The sequence below is a fragment of the Equus quagga genome, chromosome 1 (assembly GCF_021613505.1).
Source record: "Equus quagga isolate Etosha38 chromosome 1, UCLA_HA_Equagga_1.0, whole genome shotgun sequence".
NCBI lineage: Eukaryota > Metazoa > Chordata > Mammalia > Perissodactyla > Equidae > Equus > Equus quagga.
This window is the reverse complement of record NC_060267.1, coordinates 94,143,668-94,160,543: the sequence shown is the minus strand read 5'-3', so window position 1 is coordinate 94,160,543 and position 16,876 is coordinate 94,143,668. Positions and strand designations below refer to the sequence as shown.

General features: G+C 64.4%; 1 protein-coding gene across 10 annotated transcripts in view; it reads right to left on the bottom strand.

Annotated features, from left to right (window-relative positions):
- The window catches only part of RXRA (retinoid X receptor alpha), a 101,296-nt gene that overhangs the window by 10,900 nt on the left and 73,520 nt on the right, over nucleotides 1-16,876 (bottom strand). For all 10 annotated transcript variants that reach the window (XM_046663174.1, XM_046663148.1, XM_046663184.1 and 7 more), the window contains exons 3-6: nucleotides 13,326-13,476; nucleotides 12,726-12,905; nucleotides 3,120-3,289; nucleotides 1,577-1,706 (exon numbers count right to left, since the gene is read on the bottom strand). In XM_046663174.1, coding sequence (XP_046519130.1) covers nucleotides 1,577-1,706; nucleotides 3,120-3,289; nucleotides 12,726-12,905; nucleotides 13,326-13,476 — 631 coding nt within the window. The remainder of the gene's footprint in view (nucleotides 1-1,576; nucleotides 1,707-3,119; nucleotides 3,290-12,725; nucleotides 12,906-13,325; nucleotides 13,477-16,876) is intronic.

Here is a 16,876-nt window from a genome sequence, read left to right as displayed (position 1 = left end):
GCTCGTGCCACGGAGCACGTGGGAGAGCTCCCAGGATTCCCTCTGGGGTGGACACAGAGCAGCTCGTGCCACAGAGCATGGGGGAGAGCTCCCAGGAGTCCCTCTGGGGTGGCCAGGAACAGCTGCTGCCAGTCTGTTCCCAATAGCAAACTCAGAGATCAACGTGTGCCACGTGGAACGCCACGAAGTAGCACATTATTGAATTGAGACAGATGTGTTAGAGCCACAGGCTAACTCAACGCTCTCTATGAGGTCCCAGCCCAGACAAACCAGAGAGAGCATCAAAGGGTTAAGAAAAGGTATAGAAGGAGAGCTTGAAATGAAACAATTTCCGTGCTCAAACGTTTTGATGACCCTGTAGATTGGACAACGTGCAGCCGCCTCCAATAAGAACAATGACAGCAAGGCTCACAGCCACCGTTCCCGAGTGCTCGGAAGGTCCCAGGCTCCGTGGAGGAGAGCATCACACGGATTATCCCGCTAAATCTTGACTACACTCCTACAAAGCAAGTAGTAGTCCCATTTTACAGAGTGGGAAACAGAGGCCTGGGGAAGGGAAGGGGCGGACAGTGAGTCAGGACGAGAAGCCAGGCCTGGTCCCTTCCCACATGGCAGGTCCTCTCTCCTGGTGGCTCTGGTGTCAGGTCTAATACCCTGATTAGAGTGAAAGCTCTTCCGGGAAGGGATGGGCTATCCTCCCCTCCCCACCAGGCCAGCATGGAAGGACATCCTGCCGCCAAACACCGGGGCCCAGGAGGCTGAGGACAGAGCTCAAGGGCAGAGCCAGCCCCAAGCGTGCCTACCCTCCCTGCCTGGACCTGTCCCTGCCACTCTGGAACCACTGTCTCTACCTCCCGTCCCCGAGGCCCACCAGCCTCCTCCTGCCTCTGACCCAGCTGCCACCTCTCCCAGGGCCCCGGGAGGCATGGGGCTGGGCCGGCATCTGACACTGCTGTGGCATGCAGCACAGGCCTGGCACATGGCTGGTGTCGGGAGGCGGCTGCTGAGCAGAGATGCGGGCTCGGCCGCCGCACAGGACAGGGCCCAGGACGCACGAATGGATGGGCCGGCGGGGTGGGGGTGCTCCCTGCCAGCACCTTCTGAAGGCCCAGCCCAGCTCAGCTCCCCCGTCCCTACTGTCTCTCCTGTAGGAACTTGCTCCAAGGACCCCAGTCTCACAGCAGAAACTGGCTTCCCCTCGGTGTGTCCGTCACACCCACTTTCCAGATGAGGAAACGGCTCAGGGGCGGCCAGCCACACCAGGACTTGGGACTGACCCCAAACCCCAAAGCCGACGCTCTGGCCCACCATTCCGGCTGCCTCCAGCATGCCCCACCGGGTCACAGGGCGTGAGCTCGAGCAGGCACGTTCTGTGCACCTGCCACGTGCACTGCAGGCCCTGCCAGGGCCGGGCTGAGGCCTCGGTGAAGGGGGGAGGCCACAGAACACAGACCCTCAAGGGCGGCCCCCGCTGGACATGGTCAGCCTTCCCTCTCCAGAGGGCCCCCAGACAGCCCTTCACCTGTCGCCCCGTCTCCTTGGTGCCTCCCCCAGGCCCGCCATGCCCACCGCTCACCTGCCCGCAGCAGGATGACCTGGTCGTCCAGGGGCAGCTCGGAGAAGTGCGGGATCCGCTTGGCCCACTCCACCAGGGTGAAGAGCTGCTTGTCCGCTGCCTGGCAGATGTTGGTGACAGGGTCGTTGGGCTAGGTGGAGGGAGGGGCCCGAGGTGAGCACCATTCTGAGGACACAGCCCCAGACCAGGCCCTGCTCACGTGCTTTACCCAGCGCAGGCTGAGTAACGGCCCCAAAGACGTCCACGTCCTTATCCCCAGAACCTGTGAGCACGCCACCTTACACGGCAAAGGGAGTGTCAGACGTGATCGAGTCAAGGATCCTGAGGCGGGAGAGGATCCTGGATGATGCAGGGCCCACGTCATCACAAGGCTCCTTATGAAAAGGAGCAGGAGGCTCAGAGTCAGAGAGAAGACGTGAGGACGGAAGCAGAGGTTGGAGGAGAGAAGACCCTGCTGCCCTTGGACTGGAGGGAGGGGCCGCGAGCCAAGCAACGTGGGCGCCTCCGGCACTGGGGAAGGCCCAGAAGCAGATTCTCGCCAGAGCCTCAGGAGCCAGCCCTGCCCACCTCGACTTCAGTCCAGCGAGACAGACTTGGGACTTCTGACCTCCAGGGCTGTAAGATACTAATACCTGTGCTGTTTTAAGCACTCAGTTTTTCACTGTCAGTTACAGCAGCCACAGGAACATCATTCGACCCGTTCGACCGTTTCGTCCCCACCGCAGCCCTGGAAGGCAGGTGCCGGGTGACCCTGTGTCTCCAATGAGGAGACCGAGACGCAAGGGGGGAGGTGTTGGAGCTGGCGTGGGACTCTGATGGTCACGGCTGCACTGGCCCCTCCCATGTTGCTCTTCCCAGCAGACACGGAGGTGGCATGCAGACAGACAGAGTGGCATCAGAGTCCCTTCTGGAAAGTTCTATCCAGAAGGGAACTCTCCAGTCATTCTCACAGATGAGGAAACCCAGGCAGGCCTCCATGGCAGGGGCAGGACAGGAGCCCCACCCTGGATCCCGGCCGGTGGGACTTGGAGCTTGGACCATCTGGGTCCCGAGCGAGGGGGATGCCCGTGCACCGGATGCAGAAACCCTCCTTCCAGAAACCACGACAGTCAGCATCCTTGCAGGAGGAGAGGCCTCCTTTGAAGGGCTTTCCCTGACAGAAACCATCTGCCTGAAGCGAGGCGCAGTCTAAACACTCGGGCCCCAAGGAAGGGCCTGCTAAGGGCTCATGTGGGAGGCCTGGGGACGAACTGGCGCTGAGGCCACCAGGCTGGACGGGGCTGGGCATGCAGGGGGGGCCTGGAGCCATGGGAGAGGCATCAGCGGGACGACATGGCTGGAGGGTGGGTCAGAGGCAACACGGAGCACGAAGGTAAGTGCGGAGTCCCAGGCCTGATTCAAGCCGTCGGGATGTCGTGCCCTGGGGCTTGGCCGCAGCGCCTCATTGGGGGGGTCTCCCACCCCAGGGCGCTCCTAGGGGCCAGCGGTCCCCAAAGCCACAGGTTCTCACCACCTTGGGGGGCCACATGGCCGGGGCACTCACCGAGCTGGGGTTCAGCCCCATGTTCGCCTCCACGTACGCCTCAGTCTTGGGCTCAACAGCCAGCTCAGCCTCTAGGATCTTCTCCACCGGCATGTCCTCGTTTGCGCTGCTCGTGGACTCCACCTCATTCTCGTTCCTGTCCTTGCCCCGCTGCCGCTCCTCCTGCACGGCTGCAACATCACGGGGAGGCTGGTCAGCCTGAGGGCCGAGCAGGGCCGGCTCAGAGCCAGCACCTCCAACACCAGCGCCCCACCAGGCCCAGTGAAGGCCACACCGCTCAGAGCCAGCCCGACTGTGGTGCCATCTCTGTCCCCAGCCTGACCTCTCAGCTGTGCACCCTGACAACACAGTGCACCCCCGCCTCTCATTAATTCATTCAGCTAACATTCACACCAAGACCAGCCCGGGACAGGCACAGGCCAGGGCAGATGGGACCTGGCTCTCATGGCACCCACGGTTCAGCAGGGGTTCCAACATGGAGTGAGAAGGGCTTTGATGGGCTATGGACTCAAAGCCAGGAAAGCTTCCTGGAGTAAGTGGCAACGAGACTGAAGGAGCAGGAAAAACAGGGATAAGGGTGCAGGCAGAGGCGGCGGCACATGCAAAAACTCAGAGCCAGAGCAGAGACGTTCCTGACGAGGAATAGTCTCTCAGGCTAGCTGCAGAGGCTGTGCACGAGGGACAAGTGGGGAGCAGGGCCAAGCTGCCGGACAGGGTCCGACATGCCCCAGGAATGGGACAGGATGGGACACATCTCTGAAAGTCCCCTACCGCTGCGGGAAGAAAAGGGGCCCCAGGGAGACCACGAATGAGCTGGAGGCCAAAGCTGGGCGTGAGCCGGGCCGGTCTGGGGATGAGAGAGGAAGCACTGAGGGCAGAGGCCTGAGCAGAGGGGTGATCAGGGGGCAGCCCAGTTTCTGGGAGCCCAGGAAGAGAGTCAGTGGAAAGAGGCAGAGAGGGAGGGACACCCGAAAGCTGAGCCCAAGGAGACCCCGTGGGAGGAAGGCTGGGGCCAGGGCAGCCCCATAGGGCCTTTACAGACCTTACACTCCAGAGCCCGTGTGGCTCAAGCCGCCCTTTCCCAAGAGGGAACCAGGACCTCCCTGAGGTCACCCCGCAGGCCTGAGACGACACTGAACCAGTGCCCAGAACTCTGCCAGCTCCCGAGAGGGCTCCTGGGGGCCCTGCAGCCTCCTGGGCTGACCCCTCACGGCCCCCTCCTTTCTGATGGGCGCCAGGGGCCCTGGATGCCCAGGACCGGACTGGAGAAAGGAGTCCGCAGTGGAGAGGAGCCCGGCCTGAGGCCCGGGATGGGCTGGAGGGGCTGCCCACATGACACCATTACGGCCTGAGCCCAGACTGGGGGTATGGGGCCCCGGCCACCCAGGGACACCCAGACGCCATTGCCTGGTGGGGAACAGCACCGGGCAGGGCGCTGGTACCCCAAGTGCGACAGAGCCCACCCTCCCGTGGTCCTGCTCCGCGGAGTCAGAGAGGACGTCCAGACGTACCGCGCAGACTCACAGGGTGCCCACGGCCTCCTCAAGGACAGCTCCTCAGCCCCCACCAAGACAGGCCCTCACTTCCCAGGGCCCCTGGAGACCCCCCCCAGAGTGGGAGCTTGGCGAGGCGACCCCAGAGAGTCGCACTGACCCTCTGTCGCACGCCATCCCTGCAGAGGGAAGGGTCCGGAAACAACCCCTCAGCACAGAGCCCAGGCCGGGAGGACGCTGGGGAGGATGGGGATGGGCAGAGCTTGCCTGCTGCCCAGAGCCACACTCAGCCCACAAGGCTCCTAGTAAGAGGTGGGAGATGATCCCAAGCAGGGAGAGCCCGAGGGCCAGGCCTGGGGCCCCTGCACCCCGGCGGCACGGCAGGCTCACCCGCTGCTGGAAACCCCAGAGCTGTGAGGACCAGGCAGCACCAGCAGCAGTCGGCCCTCAGGAGATGGAACGGGAGACAGCCATGAGCCACTGTGCACCGTGCACCATAGGACGGACCTCCCGGGCCCAGAGTCACACCTGGGCAAGCATGAAGACGTGCATCCTCGTGCCCTCTGCAGACCCCCACCACCCACAAGCCAGGCCCTGCGAAGGGAGCGGACGAGCCCCTAACCCACCCTGCTTGGGCCCAGGCCATGTGGTGGCCATGTCGCCCACCTCCCTGAGGACCATCCTGTTCCCCTGGCTGTACCCCAAGCCGCAGCACCCAGAGGTGTTGGTAAACAGCTAAATCCTGGGGACCCGAGGGCAGAACATCAGGATAAGTTGCAGTGACGTCTGCAGGAAGCTGCACCTGCGGCCCCACATCACGCCCACTGCCCAGGAGCCGCTCAGCTCAGCTGACTCCCACAGCGCCGGGGCTCAGGCTCGCTGCCCCGCCTCCGGCCAGCCCTGGAGGTGGGGGCTCAGCAAAGGGGCCTTGGGCCCTCCCAGGGACACCCACCAAGCCGGCTGGATGCTTGTGCCTCCTCCCACCAGCCAGCCCTAAATCTCACCTGGATTTCCCTCTCCCTGTTTCTGACCCACCCCAGCTCCGAGCCCCCTCGCACTGAGCCCCAACCTGGCACCCCTGCCCCGGCTCTCCTGCGGGGCCTTGCTCCAGCGCCCCTTCTCTTTCCTGGTGTGAAGCCCCAGGACAGTGCCTTCCAGAGGGCAGTGTGGCCCCTCACAGGTTCCCCAAGCGCCCATGCCCTCTGGGCCTCGGTCGGAGCTCATGCCCCCCTCAGAACACAGCTCCCCATTCTCGTACACCTCCAGACGGCCCCCTGACCCTGGCTCTGAGGGCCTGAGCTCGGGGCAGCCTCACCCAGGCCCTCTTGCTCTGGGCTTCCGAAGGGTTTGGACAATGCAGGGGACCAGCACGAAGGAGGAAGACAGGAGGAAGGAGAAGGGAGGAGAAGGAAGATGGGAGGAGGGAGGAGGGAGGAGGGAGGAGAAGGAAGATGGGAGGAGGGAGGAGAGAGGAGAAGGAAGATGGGAGGAGGGAGGAGGGAGGAGGGGGCGTACCGCTTGGGCGCCTGCCCCATCCAGCCACGGCTCTCCGTGCCACTTCCTCCTAAGGCCACAGCTCCCAGTGAGCAGGCCCTTCTAGGGGTTCTGCAAACCCACCCTCCCCTCACTCCTCCAGGCCTGAGGGTGTGAGAGCTCCTGCTGAGGCTGGCCCAGGGGTCCCCCAGGCCTGCTTGGTTCCTGTAACACTGCCCACGGCTCTGGAACAGCCCAGCAACCCACAGCACTGCTTCTCGCCAGGCCCCCACCAACGACCGTTCAGAGACGCTGGGACTGATCCGTGCCCCGCTCCAGGGCCGCGGACTCCCTGAGGGCAGGCGCTGCATCCTTCCCGCATCAACAAATGGCTATTTGGAGCTGCCCCCGGGCCAGGGGCTGCACTCTCCAAGACCCAAAAGACTGACTCAAATGAGGGACTTTCCGTCCATGTGGGGAGACTCAAGGACAGCAACCAGCCCACGCCTCCACATCAGCTGGGCCAAGGAGCCAGGCAGGAGGCCTCAAGTCGGAGTTTTTGCAAGGCTGGCTCTTCTGGAAAATCTGACAGCAGGTGAGGGCCGAGTGGGGAGCTTGAGCTGGCCAGCAGGTGGCAAGGGGCCGGCAGGGTTACAGAAGGCCGGCCAGGCTCCGGGCCCTCCCCCCGCATCTCCCATGATGACCCCTGTAGGTGGCGGGTGCTGAGCTGGACAGGCCACCTCCTCACCTCCCCGTCTCCATCACAGCAAACAGGCCACAGGCCAGCAGAGCCACTCGGAGGGAAGCAGCTGCGAGGGCTGATCTGGGCCAGCATTCAGGGCGGTGGGGACCCAGGCAGGCCCATGTCCCTGAGACCCTGAGGATGGGGGTCCCCAGGGTCTGTCCTCTGGGCAGAATCCTAAACCTTCAGGGCGAGGACATAGCTGAGAGGCACGTGGTTTAGCTCAACCAGCTCATTTGATCAGGTGGGGAAACTGAGGCCCAGAGAGCCAAAGGGGCGTGGCTGAGCTCTCAGGGCAGTGGGCAGCTTAAAGCTACAGGCTCTGGAGTCAGACAGCCCCTGAAGGCTATGTGGCCCTGGGCAAGTCCCTCACCTGTCTGGGCCCAGCTTCCTGAGCCCTACACTGAGAAAGACGAGCGAGGCATTGGGGCGGATCCACAATGAGGTGCCCATGGCACCCTCCCAGCTCTGTCATAACACCTGCCGCTTCCGCGCTCTCCGCAACGTGGCCCAGTCACGGGGATTTCCTCCCACTCCGTAGCCAGTCCCAGGTGCAGGGAGCCCCGGGTGAGGGTGGCCCCGCGAGGGGCGGGCCAGAGTGCAGGAGGGGGCGGGCAGGCGGGGGGTTCCTCCGCACCTGCCTCCCCACTGCGGGGGCACGGGAATTAATTAGCGAATGTTTTGTGAAGGGCCTGCAGCTCTGAGCGGCGTCGTTATAAATATTGTGGTTTTATTTATAGACACAGAGCGGGCAGGAGGCAGCCGGGGACTGATGCCCTGCCAGCTCCATCACCTTCTAGATGGAGTCATGTTGACTTACGTTCCGCTGGCGCCGGGAAGCCTCAGGCGGGAGGCGCCTGTGAAGACAGGGCCTCGTTATCCTCCCAGCCCGAGCCCGAGCCAGAGCGCGGCGGGTGGAGGGGCGCCCAGGCACAGGAGGCAGAGGAGGCCAGGCTGGGCCCCGCACTGGGGATGCCCAGGGAGAGCCCTCCCCAGCAGCCAAACACACGATGTGGGGGGACTCAACGCGCAACATAACAGGGTCCCCAACCTCAGGAGACCTGCTGACACGAGGGCGAGTGGTCCCTCTGCCAGAGTAGGACACCCCCAACATGCCACAGTGCCCAGTGCCACCCTCCTGGCGCCCAGGGCTCCTTGGGTGGCAGCCCCTCGGCCCTGCTGCCTCCTCTGCCAGCTGGCAGGGCCCTACCTCGTCCCCTGTCCAGCCCCCAGGGCAGGCCTAGATTTCACCAAAAAGCTCTGGCCGGCGAGCACTTCTCAAGGCCTGGACGACAGACCGGGAGGGGGGTGTCTTGCCAGAGGTCACTCTCTGGTGACTTAGGGGCTCTCCAGCTCAGAGGACACGTCCCTCCTCCCTCAGGGGACTCAATCCACGACAAGGAGTCTGTATATGAGAATGATCACGTACACACACACGCACAGGCACACACACTGCTCCCCAGTCCACCACCAGCCAGGCTCGGTGCTGCCACCTGCCACGTTCCTCCCTACAAGCCGGTCGGGGGAACCTTGCCGAGGTCCCCACTGTACGTATGAGGAAACTGAGGCTCGGCGAGGCAACGCTGACAGGGTGGCACTTAAACCCAGTGGGGGCTCTTTCTGTACAGCGGAAACATGTGGAGTCACACATGCCTGTACAAACACACACACGTGCACACCAGACCCTGCTGTTTCCACACTCCAGCCGTTCCGAGTCAGGAGATGCGGTGCAGGAAGCCAAGGGAGGCAGAAAGAACGGGGAGAGGCCTTCCTACAGGAAAAAGAAGGAAGCAGAGAGATGGGGGAAGCGGGGTGGCCCCCTCCAGCCTGGGTCAGTGTTACCCTAGGTGGGGGGGGGTGTCAGGTCTCCCCCATCAGACTGGGAACCCCCCGAGCGTGGGGCCTGCCTCCTCCATCAGACCTGGACGGCTGGCAGGCCCTCCAAGCCCTGCCACCGTGGGCTCCAGCAGACAGGCCTGGGCTCAGCCTGGTGGAGGGCCGGCCCACGTGGCATTTCTCACCTGGGCCTCAGCCTCCCCCACCCGGGAATGCTGCGGAACGAGTCCCCCGTTGGCTGCCTGTGAGCACAGGCCCCTCGCCATTGCCCCAACACCAGATGCTATCAGCCTGCACATCCCTCATTAGTGGTGGAGGTGGGGTCCCCGTCAGCCCGAGCCAGAGGGGCCCCTCCTGGGCTCTCCCTGTAGTCAGCAGCCGGGTGCCAGCCCCGAGCTGCGCCCTCACGGCACCGCACTGGGCAACGCCGCTGGTGGGGCCTCTGTCTCCCCACCTGTAACAGGTGTGACCTTGAGCCTCGCCAGGGGGTCGGGTGACAGGCAGCAAGCCCCTCAGCACAGATACCTGCCACAGGGCTGATACTCCGGAGGGCTAGGGCTGGCCCTGGAGCCAACAGCTCGCACCCTTTATGTTCCTGACCACGGCTGCATTGGTGCACGCGGCCCCACTTCCCCAGGCCACCACACTGCCTGACTCACACAGCCAGCAGCCCCGCCACTGCCAGGAAGCCTTCCTTGCAGTGGACAGGACAGCAGAGGAGAGGAGCTGTCTCAGGACGGTGCCGGGGGATGGGCGGCAGCACCCAGCTACAGGCTGCATGGTGGCAGGCGGCAGGGTGCCTCCAGACCCCCTGGGCGGATGGACCTGGGAGACCACAGACCACAGAGCACCCTGCAGGGCCAGACTGAGGCTGCCCTGGGGCCACTGGTCGCTCCTCCCGCGTGTAAGGCTGTGGACTGGGCCCACAGGTGCCAGGACACCCAAGAGGCCACCACCTGGCTGGGGAGCCACACGCCCAGGAGAGCGTGGGTGAGAGGAGCTGCCACCGCACGAGGATGGAGCCCCCCTGCAGGAGGCCTCGCCCACCCCCATGCCGTCCTCAAAGCTCTCAGGGCGGCACGGACCCTCCAAGGCCAGCAAGGCCCAGCCGTGGGATGTGTCTGGGGCACGAGAGAGCGTGCGGGAGGGTTTCCACTGCTCACTCATGATTCGTAAACCCAGGAGGCGGCAAAGGGGAGGCGGGGCCTGATGGGATCAGGCATTTACCTCAGAGCCCCGTAAATCAGGTCTCGAGCCGCCTGGTACCTCGGGAAGGCACCCAAAGCAGCAGATTTATCCGTCAGACATGAGAGCAGGGACAAGAGCGACACACAGCCCACAGGGCTCCAGACCCGGCGAACACCTGCAGCCCCGCCCTGCCTGCGCTGGCCCTGAGCCCTCCCCAAGCGCCCCACCTCTCTGCCCCCCGCTTCTCCATCAGGGAGGTGTGGGGACAGCATCACGGCACCACAGGGGAGAGGGAGTGCGTGGAGGTGGGAGCGAGGTGCCGCACACAGCAGGTGCTCCTGACAGCTGCTGAAACAAGAGCCGATCACTGCCGGGCACTAGGGGAGAGGTCAGTCCAGGTGACTCCAGGTCTCCCCAGCCCTGCGACTCGGCAGCTCCCCTGGGACAGGACACGAGTGCCACTCATTCTCCCCCAGGCCTTGCGGGGAACAGGCAGCTGGAGTCTGATGACGCCCAGGCTCACAGGTGGGCAGGCTGAGGAGGTTTCAGGAAGGGGTCAGTGTTTAGTGGACAGTTCCAGGGAACCAGAGAGGGTCACTCTCTGGGCCTTGGAATGGCATCTATGCCCTGGAGTGTGCCACATCTGCTGATACTCCCGGCCTCTGCACATGCTGTTCCCTCCAGCTGGGCACACACTCTGCCTGACCCCTTCCCATTCTTCGGGCATTGGCTTGGACATCCCCTGCCTACCTAAGCCTTGCCCGCTGCCCATGGCTGGGTCAGGTGCCTCCTGTGGGCTCCCACAGTGCCCATGCTCCCCCTAAGCCATCACTGACCACACCTGGGGGCCCTGCCTGGTTATCTGACGCTCACTTTCAACACACAGATGCCCACAGCTCACGGCTGTACCCGCCTGGCACCAGAAGCAGTGAGCTCAGCAAGCAAGTGGTCTCAGGCGCTAAGCCAAGATCACTCTGTGCTGTGTGCCTCCAGGGAGCCGCGAGCCTGGAGCTGCATGCCGGGGCCCCACCTTCCCCCAGCACACTGGCGCCGGGCCCTCTGGCCAGGCTCCACGCCTGGGCACACACCGATCCACTGCCCACCACACGCCTGTCCCCTGCCCAAGTTTCCATGCTTCAGGAACAACATTGCACTAGCCACCTCCAGCAAGCCCTCCCTGACTACACAGGGCATCCAGAGGAACCGGGGCTGGGCACACACCTGCCCTGGCTGGACACACACTTCCTCTGCCCTCCCACTGGCCTAAAGCAACAGAGTCTGCACTGGGAGCCCGAGGCCCGGGTTCCAGCCCAGCATGTGACCCTGGACAAGCCCTGGACCCTCTGGGCCTCAGTTTCTCCAACCTGCACAAGGAGGGGTGGGCCAAGCATACATGAAACATGCACCCTGATCAGGAAGGCCTGGTGGGCAGACACCCTGCAGGGCCCAAGCCAGCCCCCACAGCTCAGCGCTGAGCCCACAAGGGCCCCTCTATGGGGTCCACGGACCACTGCCCCTCGCCGGGAGTGGTGCCAGCTGCAGGAGACAGGGGCTGCTGCTGAGCCCCCCACCTTCCTCACTGCACCCCACACTCGCCCCCACAGCGTCAAGAAGGAAATCCTGCAGGACTGTGTGGCCCAGCTGGGGTTCTGGTTTCTCAACAAGAACAACTGGGGCTAGGGACGTGCGAAAGGAAAACATGAATGGAAAGAGATGAAGACTGCAGCCATGGCGAGGACAGTCCTCGGTGGTGAGATAGCAGCTCGTGGAGCCCGTCAGGGGCCGGGAGCAGGAGGCAGACAAACACTGACCACGTGTGGCCACAGGAGCAGCCAGAGGAGAGAAGGGAACAGAACACGCAGACCCTGACCCCAGACAGCAGCTCCCAACCCCACGAGGCCTGAGAGAGGGACTCAGCAGGCCGGCGTCCACGCCCCATTCAAACCTGGATGCAGAACATAACCCAGAGAGTCCGCTCAGAACGCAGGAGTCACCACACCTGCAGGTGAGGAAACTGAGGCCCACAAGGGGACAGCAAGGGGTCGGGAGGAGGTCACGCTGCAAGGTGGGGCTGAGGACTCAGACAGTTTGACAATCTGAATGGCCTCAGGGGAGTGACTTTCCATGCTACCCACACCCCAACCCGCCCCTAACAAATGTCACCACCAAAATCCAAGGCCAAGAGGCCTGCAGCTTGAGGGCCCAGGTGCTGCTGGGCACGTGCACCAGGTTCGCAGGAGGAAGCAGCGTGCAGGACAATGCTGCCCCAGCCACCCCCAATCAGGGCTGTCCCCACAAGGGCCTCCCTGACAGTCCCCTTACTGGACAGCCAGGACACAGCCCCAGGACCCACACGCACTCGCTCTCCTGGGCTCCCACCACACCAGCCTCGCTCCATTCCGAGCCCACCACCCGCCTCCAGCCTGAGGCCTCCCTGTGGTTCTGCCTTTGCCCATCTTCCAGAGCCCACACATTGGGCTGGGGCCTGCCACAACCTTGAAGGGGGGGTATCATCAACGTCTGTCCCTAATGGGGCTAGAAGTTGCCAGCAGGTAAGACCCAGGCCACCTCTTCTGTAATCCCAGAGTCTAGCATACAGCAGGCACTCAGTAAAGATTTGGGGAGTGAGAGCAACACCTGGCTTGGGGATCTGGTTCGATCATCGCCCACAGGGACACACTGCCTGCAGTGCAGCAGTGGCTTCTGGAGTGAGTGAGCACCCCATCACCAGAGGTATGCAAAGGAGCCGGCCGCCACCAGGGACGCTACAAAGCTGCCAAGTCCAGGGCTGGACCCTGTGCTTGGGGACTTTGGGACACCAGGAGGCCATGTGGGAGGAGGGTCAACCCGGCCCGCCCAGTGCCCGTGGCCTACCTTCCCGCTTCATGCCCATGGCCAGGCACTTCTGGTAGCGGCAGTACTGGCAGCGGTTGCGCTGCCGCTTGTCGATCAGACAGTCCTTGTTGTCCCGGCAGGTGTAGGTCAGGTCCTTGCGCACCGTCCGCTTGAAGAAGCCCTTGCAGCCCTCGCAGCTGTATACCCCGTAGTGCTTGCCTGCGGGCGGGGCCGGGCCGTGAGCCTCCCGCAGTGCTCCCGCGGGAGGGGCCAGCCCTGTCTCCAGAGCCCTGGCCTTCCGGCTCCATCCTCTGGGGTGAGGGAGCTGGCCCTGCTGAGCACCGGGGCCCAGGGAGTCCCCACCCCTCCGGATGAGCTGGCGGCCCCGGAAGAGGGCATCGTCGGGGTTTGGGGTAGGATGCGAGGGGTCCTTTGCCCAGGGCACAGCCCCGAGCGGAGCACAGCCTACAATGCCCCCTGTGTCGTCGTCACCACCAACTGCCGCCCTCTCTCCAGAAGCCTCCGGACCACCCTGCCCTGACGTGCAAACTCTGGACGGTCCAGTGCAAGAGGCCTTCGGAGCTCAAGTGCCCTCGGCGGCCTGGCCAGGCTCAGGCCCCCGCCCCTGTGGCAGCCTACCTGAGGAGCGGTCCCCACAGATGGCACAGATGTGCTTGGTGAAGGATGCCATGTTCCCTGAGGGGTGGGCCGGGACCTTGAGGACGCCGTTCAGGCCCAGCGGGGGCTTGATGTCCTCGCTGCTGCTGACGGGGTTCATGGGCGAGTTGAGCTGAGGAGGGGGACAGCGGGGGTCAGCCTGGCAGGTTGGAGCCAGGCACCCGGGTAGCACGTTGCAGAGTCCCCCCAATAGCCCTGTGTCACAGCCCCACTTTACAGAGAGAGAAACCGAGGTTCAGAGAGGGGCCCTGCCCACCCCAGGCCACAGAGCCCGAGAGCAGCAGGGCCCAGGCCCACCAAAGGAAGCTAGATGCTGCTCGGGGAGCTCAGCCAGGCTGGCAGGGCTGCCCTGCCCTCGGGGCCCCACCTGCCGGCTGACCCCAGGCCTCAGGAGGAGGACCCCACAGGCCCCTGTTCATGCTCCCTGCCCCTCACCCACCTAAATAAGAACCAACCCCCATTACTGGGCGCTCCCTCGACAGGACAGCGTGAGCTCCGGCATCCGCCGCTAAGGCCGGCACTTCGGGATACCCCCAACCCACAGCCAAGCTCTGAGCCCTGTCACGGCGGGGAGGGGGGAGAGCAGGGGCCACCCCACAGGCCACAGTGCCGGGGCCTCAGCGGGCACGGTGGGGGTCTCTACTCTCACGACCCAAGGAGAGAGGGACGGGATGCCCCTCGGGCGTCCACTGCAGGGACACCCTCCCCTCTCCACACGCCCCTCCGCCCCACCCTCCCGCCTGACGCCGCGCCAGGAGGAAGCGTGGGAAACTCACCGGTCACCCTGGCAACAGCTGCCGCGGCCGCAATGACACAGCAGTTTTGGTTCCGCTGCGTCCACCCCAGCTCTCCTGCCAGCGCCCAGGGCTGAGGCGCTGCCCGCCGCCTCCCACGAGCCAGCCTGTCTGCAGGCGCCGGGACCCCGGCCGGGCAGCGCCCTGCAGCCCCCGCACCCCCAGCACCCCACTTCTGCAAACCCCTGACAAAGGCGGAACCCAGGTCGCGTGGACATCCCGGGGATGGGCAGCAGCTGCTGCACTGCCCCCTGGTAGCCCCAGGCCCTCCTCATGCGGGAACCCACCTCCTTCCTTCCCCACGGCCCCCAACTCCCATCCCCCTTTCTCATGGGACAGGAAGAGCTTGGGGCTCCAAGTATACAAGGCAGAAACCGGCACAAAGCCTCGTTGCATGGGGTCCTTGGCGCCTGCAGTGCATCCTCCAGCCCGGCCAGTCCAGGGCCTTCCTCCACCCCGCAGGGGACCATGTGGTTCCGCGAAGACATCTGACCCCCATGGCACTCAGGGGGCCGCAGGGAGGCCAGGAGGCGGCTCTGACCCTTGGGGCTGTCAGGACACAGGAGCCGAGGGGGATGAGAGGGCATCTGGGGGACCCCAGTGCAGAGCAGGGCAGCCCTCTGTAAGTGGAGGACACCCCCTGTGTGCCATCGCAGGTGTCAGGAGCCTTCCCAACTCAAAGGGGAACTAGGAAGGGCCACCAACCAAGGAAGGCAAGTGCTGTGTGCCAAGTGCCACGGTGCGAGGGCTCTGCACACATGCTAGTCTCTCCCTGCGCAGAAAAGCCCGCAGGGGAAGCGCTGCTCTCCCATTTCCCAGATGTGGACACGGAGGCTCAGAGAGGGCAGGGGTCTGGCCGGGGGCAGAGCAGGGGTTTGAGCTCAGAGTGAGCAGGTGGTGACACAAAGGTAATCCTGCATGCTGCAGAAAGGGAAACTGAGGCCCCGAGAGGATGGGCTTGCCCAGAGCCACTCCAGGGATAGCATCATCCCACACTCTTCAGTAAGCATCCAGCCAGCCAGGTGCCCAGAGGCAGTGGAGAACACAACCCTGTGCCCAGCCCTGCAGGGCTCACTGGCCGGACCCAGGGGGGCCAGGAGGAGGGAGGTGGGGAGAGCCAGCGCTTATCCTAGGGCCTCTGGATTCTGCCTCCCCCACTCGCTGTGTGACTTGGGGGAAATTACTGAATCACTCTGAGCCTGAGGTTCCTCGTGTGCAAAACTGGAATGATGTGAGTGTGCCTGTCTGAGGGCTGATGGCAGGACTGCCTAGCCGATGCGCGGCAGCGCTGACAGCGGAACGAGTGGACCCAGCTCACATGCCACCAACAGCAGCCGCGTTGGCGCTGGGGCGATGGCAGATGGGCGGGCATCCCAAACGGCAGGGCTGCCAGAGAAATGTTTGGTCCCAAAGGGCCCAACCGCAGGGAGCCACTGAGGACCCGCAAGCAGGAGGCCTCTCAGGGCTGTGGGAGTGGCCACGAGTCGGGGGGGCTGGATCCTCCTAGCAGCACCGAAGGGAGGAGCCTGGGCCTTCCCTCTTTCTGTGGCCGCCCAAACCACACCGGGTAGGCAGGGCCACCTGCCCTGTCTCCTAGCCCACCATGTGCAGGCCCTCTGGACTGGTGCCTACCTTAGGTAAACTGAGGCAGGGCCGCAGCAGTAGGGAAAGCCGGCCAGGGCCCACCCAAGGAGGGAGCTGCAGGCAGGACGGATGGAGCAGGCAGTCACAGTCAGTGCTGGGGCCAAGCTGGCTCCCGGGCCGTGTGCTGGAGAGCCCTGCCCGCCCAGGCTGAGGCTCCCCATGGGCACAGCGGTCAGCGCAGAGGCCTGGGGCGCCCGAGGAGCCCTGCACGTGTGGGACGACGGAGGCGGGGCTGCAGCCACACCCTCACTACCGGCCTGGGCACCCACTTTGCTTCTCTGCCTCAACTGATGGACGTCCCCACATGGCCACCAGGGCAAGGCTGTGCGGGAGCAGGCACCATTCTTCCCCCGTCTCAGCTCCAAGCAGACAGGGCTCGACCAGGCTCACAGCTCCCAGAACAGGGCGAGGGGCAGCTCTGGGCCTTGTTTCGCCATGTACGCACCCCTCCACAGACCCCGCTGACAGGGGGCTGCCCCCTCCTGTGCTCCACCCGTCTCCCTGGAGCCTGAGGACTCCGCGGCGTGGCCAGGGAGGGGCCCTCCCGTTTCCCCTTTCATAGCCTTGGCATCTATTTCAGTTCCCTCCAGAGACTACAGGACTTACTAAATAATCTCCTGCCTCGCCAGCGCTCCACCTGGGTCTCCGGCCATCTCTCCCACTCCTCCTTTCCACACCCCCCACGCCCTTCCTTCCCAAGCCCACAGGGGCCCATCACCCACGATCAGAACTGGGATGGGAGGCTCTGGGCCCACTACCCACCACAAACCGGCCCTTGGCCTCGCTGGCCTCTATCTGCCCATCGAGGCAGGCAGCAGACCCTGTAAAGTCCACTCGGCCTCACGCGGACGTCCCATCGCAGAGGCTGCATGGCCACGGTGCCCACAACAAGGAGCAGTGGGGCTGGTCCCCCCACAGGCCTGGGCAGGCCCTGCCCCAGAGGCTTTGCTAGGCCAGCGAGGCCTGCATGTGAGATGTCCACGGGTGCCAAGCACTGGGAGGGGCTCTGGGACACGGTGGGAAATGCTCCCTGGTTCTTACGCTGGTGGAGCCCCCAGACCAGGGGAGACACGC